Below are 7,800 nucleotides of genomic sequence, written 5' to 3'. Positions count from 1 at the left end.
AAGTTACGGTCAAGTCGTTCGTGTTCATGAGCACGACAGGAGTGAACCGGCAAAGACGATAGTTACCGGGGGGGACGAAGAGGAGCCGGTGGATCAATTCCCTGGAATGAAACATATATATGTTTTGATTGCCGCCGTTCTGATATCATTCATGTAACCGTATGTACGCCTACTCAGGTTTCGTCGAATTGGCGGCGTTGTGTCATCCGTTGTGATGTGTGTTGCTAGCGTTAGCTAGCTAGCTCGCCACATTAGCCAAGAAGCGCTAGCCAGTGCTAGCCAGTGTTGACGCCGTCTGGTGCCCCGACAGCCGTCGTTAGCGAGCTAACGTACAGCATTTCGGCAGCTAAGCTGAATACGTCAATTCATTTCACTAACACGCTAAATGTGTGCAGTTGTTACGGGACGAAGTTGGTAGACATTGGCGTTAACCATTGGGACAAGTTCCCAATCAAAATAGTTGTCTAAGTTATCAAAAGATCAGTTGTTCGTTGACGTCGTTAGCAGTGATGTAAGCTAGCGTGCTAACGGTTAGCTCGCTACGCCCATAGGCCTCACATTCCTGGACGAATAACGTCAGTTTCCTCTGGTGCATTGTTCAGCTGGATTCACTGTGACGTTCAATAAACTAATAACGCAACGTCAATTTCCCATTGATATGAATAAAATAACCTTATCGTTTAGTTAGCAACTCAAGTTCAAGTTAACAAGTAGTTAGGTTAGCAAACGTTAGCTAAACCTGCTTCTCCGCTAATGTCAATGAAGTTGCATTGTTTAGCCTGTTATTCAAATTCGTTGTTGAATTGTTAAGCCTTTTTTCTCTCCCCCATTTCAGTTTCTTATTCTGAACCTCCCAGCCAGAGGCGGACGTGCGGGTGTTAAAGGGCCCTGACTATTTCCGAGGAAGGAGTGTGTTGTGGCTGTCCAGTTCTTGGACTGACCCCGGCGTGTGTGTGTGTGACCGTAGTGTGTGAGCAGTTCTCCCTATGTGTGTCACAATGGGGGACATCAGCGACCTGGACCGACAGATAGAGCAGCTCAGACGCTGTGAGCTCATTAAAGAAAACGAAGTCAAAGCACTGTGTGCCAAAGCCAGGTAATAAGTTAGTAGTCTTTCATCCGACGTTTTCGACTCTTGCTAGATGAATCCATGCATCACACAAAGATGCAGTTTAAAGCAATGTATTACGCTGTGTCCTTCTACTACATATTGTATACAGTATTTACCACATACTAATGTTGAGGGGGGATACAATGCATGCTAAATGCGATGTCAATAAAACTGACTCTTGAATGCCCCGTGATGTACCAATTAAACAAAAACAAGGCAATACCCACATTTTTAATGTTCTCCAGAACCCACTTCCGCTTGGAGTGAGTGGGTAGTATGACATCCGGGAGCAGCTGGAGCTCTTCTTTTTCTGGGATGTATCCCCCCTGTGAAATAAGTTACAAACAGGAAGTTGACATCCTATTTCTATGTGTGTGTTTTCAGAGAGATTTTGGTGGAAGAAAGCAATGTTCAGAGAGTAGACTCTCCTGTCACGGTAAGTCACTTTTTCTTTTGGCTCTTGTTTGCTTAGGATTGAACATAAAGTTGATTAAATGTGTTAATGTTTCTCCTGTTTGTTTTTTCTCCCTCATAGGTGTGTGGTGATATACATGGTCAGTTCTATGACTTGAAGGAGCTGTTTAGAGTAAGTTTCTGTTTCTTTTTACACACTAGTCACTGCAGACTTGAGGCCTTTACACTATGTGGACTTGGGGGGGAAAAATTGACCTATTGACCCAGAACAGCGTAGAGCAGTCTATCTGAGACGGAAACTTTATTATCGTTTCCTTTTAGCAAAACGCTCTTGGTGAATTTGAGTTCCCTCTGACAAACAGTTACGTGGTCTATATGTCTAGGGAAGGAGTGGAATTGGTCTGCACTGCCTTTGTCAAGGTTGAAAGGAGTAATAAAGTTTTCCGTCTTGGTTTGTAATAAGGAGCCTCCCTGTTGTTGTACAGTATAAGTTTTAATCTGTACTTTCCGCACAACGTGATTGCTTGATGCCTTTATTGTCAGTGCGAAAGCTCAGAAAAATCGTCCTCGCTCTGAAAAAAATATTTCTGCACTTTTCCCAAATGTAATATTCAGGTTTTGTGTGAAATTATTCATGAGAAACACAGCAGCTTGCAAAAAATAGAGTGACGTGCAAATTAATTTCACGAATGATGGGATTAATGTCGCAGATTTGTAAAGATCTTTGGTTGTCACATTTTTATTTGTATTTCAACACGTTAACATTATTCAAGTGCAACACGCTGAATATACAATACTGAACGGCCATCATAAAGAACGATTAGCTGCTTGCTCGTCATGATACTATTATGATGATCGCAACCTGATAATTGTGTTTGAAATGTCATCCTTTACTTCATTGCAGATGGTGATAACACCAGTGCACCATCAGCAATTTCCTAAAAAACACGCAAACGCTCTTTAACCCTCTGAACTGCAAGCAGTTTCACGTGCTTTATATATTGAGCTATTCACATTTTTACAACCTCTGCTGTCCTCTCCTCAATGCTCTGTGTTCAGCAGACTACAGTTCAGTCGAAGTTTCCTGGAATTGTTGCCACGTGACTGCTGGTTTCAGCCGAGTCAATCGTGGCTTCCAAGTTGCGCTGAGGAGCGAAGAATGTAATGTTTTTTTACAGGAACTGGTAGTGTAAACTGTTTAATTGGGGGTGAAATTTGAAACGAGACATGTAGAATACATTTTTATGTTGTTGAAATATCACATTTTTAAGCTTAGTTTCTGAAGTGTTTGTCACACATGATGTGTTCAAAGACTGTCGGAAAGATGAAGATTTGATGATAATGAGTTTTTACAGCTTCTGACTGTGATCAAATGTGTAATTCTGGCGATTGTTTAAAGACAACATGCTTTCCATCCTGCCGGAGGGTTTTGGGGTTCCGGGGGTTCAAATTCAGTCTGACATATTTACAGCTGCAGTTAATTATGACAGCCCATTAAGTACTTCAGTGGCATTGCTCTGCCTGTTTGATGCTGAAATATCTGCTGCATCCAAATCATATTGCACTAAGTGGAAAAGGGAGGTTTTGTTTTTGTTAATGTGATTTGTCATGAGAATACCCACGTCTGATTCTGAAGTGAGGTGTAGATAAGTCTTGTAGCATGGTGGGTCTCAAACATGCTCTAGTAGTTTGATGGAGTCTGTTGTTGGGCTCTTTCTCTGTATTGTTGAGCAGCACTCCTGACAAACTGGTGCCAGGTCAAGCTTGATACAGGTCAGGTCCCACTGTAAATGTACATAAACACTGTTTAACCACTTGGTCTGGATTCCTTTCACGTGATAGGTGGGTGGCGACGTCCCAGAGACAAATTACCTCTTCATGGGCGACTTTGTGGACAGAGGCTTCTACAGTGTGGAGACGTTCCTGCTTCTCCTAGCTCTTAAGGTACACTTGATATACATTTTGTTTCTCACAAATGTGTTTTTGAAGAAGAGATTTCTTGAGGTTTTGAGAAATGGAATCACCCTCGTGCTCGTCCCTTTGCTCCACAGGTGCGCTACCCGGACAGGATAACCTTGATCCGGGGGAACCATGAGTCCCGGCAAATCACCCAGGTCTACGGCTTCTACGACGAGTGCCTCCGCAAGTACGGCTCGGTCACGGTCTGGAGGTACTGCACGGAGATATTCGACTACCTGTCCCTCTCCGCCATCATCGACGGCAAGGTGAGAGAACATTTCCTTTTGAACTTGGATGCAGGAAATGATTCCGTGGTGGTGTTACTACTCTGATAGCTGGTTGAGTAACTTCTCGGTTCATATGAGCTCCGTCCGTTGAGTTGACACACTCCCCCCCCCCCCCCCCCCCCTTTGTCCCTCAGATCTTCTGTGTGCACGGCGGCCTGTCCCCCTCCATCCAGACACTGGACCAGATCCGGACCATTGACAGAAAACAGGAAGTTCCCCATGACGGGCCCATGTGTGACCTCCTGTGGTCAGACCCTGAAGGTATGCAGGCATCCTGTCAAGCCATTTAAACGCTGAATTAATAACTCGTATGTTTGTGATTGCTCATGGAAACATGATGAAAGGAAAACTTGGAGCGGTGGCGGACATGTAGTGGGATGTACAGCAATCCTTTCCCTGATGCCATGTTAGGCCGTGGTTGCACTTGTCTTTACAATGTGATGTTTGTCATGGGACGCGGCAGATTGGAGCGTTTGTGTCCACACTTCAATGCGACCTGTCTGGTTGGTCAGTGATTATATATATTTTGAGATCAAAGGAGTGGCTGTAAATTGGTGGATAAATGCTTCTTAATTTCCTGAACATTTTTCAAAGTAAAGTTCCCGTGTTATTTTATTTAGAAAATCTTTTTTGGTCAAGCAACAGAATCGGGGAATATTGGGTCTTTAATCAAGCAGCAGGAGACATGAAGCTCAAGTGCCAGAAACTGCACTTGAGGCCGGCTCGGGTCTCAGCTGGGCTCCATCCCCAGAAGACGATGTAACACCTACGTTCTATAAATTGTCTGGATTGTGCCAACATGCTGTCCACACCTCACTGAGATCCCAACTCAATGCGAGTCGGCCCACCTCGGCATGTGGTCTGGCTGATTGGATCCCAATGCTCCCATCTCGCAGCGTACACACTTGACATTTAATGCGTGCCGACGCGATCGGGCGACAGAAGTCCCGCTGAAAAGACGAGCGTGTAACCGCGTCCTTAGAAGCCGATCTTCACCTGACTGCTCTTCTCTCCCACTCAGACACCACAGGGTGGGGGGTGAGTCCCAGAGGCGCCGGCTACCTGTTCGGCAGCGACGTGGTGGCGCAGTTCAACGCCGCCAACGACATCCACATGATCTGTCGAGCGCACCAGCTGGTCATGGAGGGCTACAAGTGGCACTTCAACGAGACGGTGCTCACCGTGTGGTCGGCGCCCAACTACTGCTACAGGTATGTCGACGCAGCGAAACTCACATGGTCCCTGTTTGAACTGACAGAATGTCAACACATGGAGCTCTTCAGTCACATGACTATTGATCATTCTTTGTGTTTATTGCTATTTCAATGTTTTTGGGAGATGTGCTGTATGTCACATGGTTATATGAAAATTAAGTGTTTTGAAGTAAAACTCAGTTAACAGTAAACATCAGTGAGTATATCTCAGGTGAGTACCACCTGAGTATATCTTTATTGTATCAATGTTGTATTTCAGTGTATTTTCTTCTGATGTATAGTTCCAGCTGACTTCAGAGAGTCAGAGAAGACGTTCAGTTGCTTCATTGTCTGTGGGATCTTGAATTTAACGGCGATGTTGCCTTTTGAACTTCAGATTTTTATACTAGGCGAGGAGTCAAATTATTTATTTTTCACCATTGCTTCTGCATTTTTCCCTGAATGGTAATACAGTTTAGTTTACTTACAATGTACTCGTATTCTTTAGCTTCTTACCATTCAAAAGAGACCAAATGTAAGCAGGTAAGGGTTATGGCTGAGGAGCTATTCCTGAGGATTCGGTAGTGTTGATATTGGCCCAATCCCAATCTCCCCCCTTACGGACTTTGAGGCGCGCTCCCGCGAAGTCCGTGAGGGTTTAGGGCTGTCCCTCTGTCAAATCATCGAGTGTTTGAGGACTCTCTCGCAGACATTTTGAGCCCTTTATGAACCCTTTCCGTAAGTCGGCATAGGATGCTGATTTGCCAAAGAGAATTGCCCACAAATCATTGCAATGTGACGTTAAACACGGGGTAACCAGTGGACGCATGGAGACGTAAACAAAGAGGACAACTCACATGTGTTCAGCCTGGAATATTACATTTACTCAAACATCAAGGATTAAAGATGGAACAAAAAATAAACTTGAAATCAGAGAATATTTATTAATGTATTCATCAAATATTTGATTTTGTCATTGAAGCTGTTTTGACAAAAACAAGTAAATAGATTATATGAAGTTACCTCATCTTGTGAGGAAAGAGCTTGAAGACTTTCAAATCAGGGAGTACAAAGTATAAAATAAATACCCACAATTATACATCACATTTTTTGTCGTTTTCATGGTAACGTGATATGTGGCAGCAAAGTGCTGTCCATTCATAGTCACACCATTTCAAGCCCTCAGTCTCTCACACTCAACCACTTACCAGGTGACGTCAGTAAGTCCTTGAGGGTTCAGGGTTTGAGGGCTTAGGGGGGACATTGGGATTGGGCCTTTGGTAGCGTCTCGTCCACCACACAACCAGCTACAAGCTCTGTAACTGTCCTCGGATTGACAGCCAAAAGCCGCTTCGGCTCATCGTCAATGCACCTCGCGACCCACCATTACTGTGTGTGTGCAGGTGCTGAGTTCATCACAGCCGAGAGATTCTTCAGTGTGGTCTAGAAGACAGCCTCGTTTTTGTCATTTGCAAATTATGTGAGTGTCCTAACCCTCTTTCTTTCTCCCCCTACCTCTACACAATCAGGTGCGGCAACGTGGCGGCCATCTTGGAGCTGGACGAGCATCTACAGCGGGAGTTCATCATATTCGAGGCAGCGCCGCAGGAGACCAGAGGCATCCCCTCCAAGAAGCCTGTAGCCGACTATTTCCTGTGAAGTCTCTCCGAGCGGACAGCCACGATGTGTCGGAAAAAAACAGCCCCTCCGGTACCATTTCACACCAGCCGCCCTCCTCCATCATCCTGTCAGACTGAACAGTTAGACAAAAACAACAAAAAACTGCCAAACAACCCCCCCCCCCCCTCCCCCTCCCCCTCTTGCGAAGCCGCATGTGGCTTCAGCTTTGGGAGAGCTGGGTTTCTGCCGTGCTGCCCGGAGGCTGACGGAGCAGTCACTGTGAAGGGTGGACGCTGGGCCTCACGACTGTTGTCACTTCTCCATCGTTTCCTTTCTCCCCTCGGCCTCCTCTTCCATTTCTCCTTCCGCCCGCTTTAGATACGACCCCCCCCCCCCCTCGACCGACCTGAGCTTCACCACTCTGGTAGTGTTTTTTTTTTTTTTTTTTTTTTTTTTTCGTCATTTAGTTTTTAGTAGTATCTGGAAAGAGTTTTTTTTTTTTCTCTTCGTTTTTAAATATTTGCAGATGTAGGAAGTTAAACAATCATTTAAAGGGAAACGTTTGCTGATTTTCCACCAGCCTCTGTGTAATGGTAGTGTGTGTGTGTGTGTGTGGGGGGGGTGAACGGCGACCCGGAACTGTGATCACACACACAGCTGGTTGAAAATCGGCAAAGTGTCCCTCGAGGAATTCCTTCAATGCATACATTTTCTTTGCTTTTTTCGATTTTTGTATAATTGTTGCTGCCAGGATTAAATGCAAGATGATGTTATTCCCCCACTTCTTTTGCTCTTATGTTTCTGTTTAACAGTTATGTGCGTCACTATTTAACACACGCAGCGCTGCTGCTGCTCAGCGCCCGGCCGACAGGAGTCACTATACTCATCGTTTTCTCTCCTAATTCCTTTTAATCTACAAATCACTGTAGGTCTGTCAATTTTGATATTGTGAGAATAAAGTTTTTGTATCAATGCTGAGGTTTTTTTCAGGTTTGGTTTAATGAGGCGCGCGTACCCACCGTGGCTGCATACTAGTGGTGGAACGGACCACTGTCTATCGGTACGGACCCCCCCCCTCCCCCCCCTCTAGCGGTTTGGTAGTTGGTTGAAGGAGATGTTTTCACACTAACATAAATGGGTATTAGAGATGAATTATGAGCTGTTTACATTAGCTCTTATAAGTCATTAAAACTAATGACAAGATTTGTTTCAACCC

The 7,800-nt window shown here is 44.9% G+C and overlaps 1 protein-coding gene across 1 annotated transcript; it reads left to right on the top strand.

The window, feature by feature from the left end:
- Window positions 1-7,562, top strand: LOC142939322 (serine/threonine-protein phosphatase 4 catalytic subunit B). Its single transcript, XM_076082599.1, has 9 exons — window positions 1-159; window positions 836-1,096; window positions 1,496-1,547; window positions 1,647-1,697; window positions 3,368-3,469; window positions 3,577-3,750; window positions 3,906-4,032; window positions 4,793-4,982; window positions 6,494-7,562. Exons 2-9 carry the CDS (start codon window positions 987-989, stop codon window positions 6,621-6,623), a joined length of 936 nt encoding a protein of 311 aa, XP_075938714.1. The 5' UTR covers window positions 1-159; window positions 836-986; the 3' UTR covers window positions 6,624-7,562.
- Window positions 7,563-7,800: the final 238 nt, after the last annotated feature.

This window comes from Anarhichas minor, unplaced genomic scaffold (assembly GCF_050575085.1).
Source record: "Anarhichas minor isolate MPS153535 unplaced genomic scaffold, ASM5057508v1 ptg000007l, whole genome shotgun sequence".
In the NCBI taxonomy this organism is placed as follows: Eukaryota; Metazoa; Chordata; class Actinopteri; order Perciformes; family Anarhichadidae; genus Anarhichas; species Anarhichas minor.
Note: the sequence above shows the minus strand (reverse complement) of the source record. Positions and strands in the feature narration are given on the sequence as shown.

Coding starts and splice junctions, on each gene's coding strand:
- LOC142939322 (XM_076082599.1), top strand. CDS start 987: ATGTGTGTCACAATGGGGGACATCAGCGACCTGGACCGACAGATAGAG. Junction 3,470..3,576: donor TGCTTCTCCTAGCTCTTAAG/GTACACTTGATA, acceptor TTTGCTCCACAG/GTGCGCTACCCGGACAGGAT. Junction 4,983..6,493: donor GCGCCCAACTACTGCTACAG/GTATGTCGACGC, acceptor CTACACAATCAG/GTGCGGCAACGTGGCGGCCA.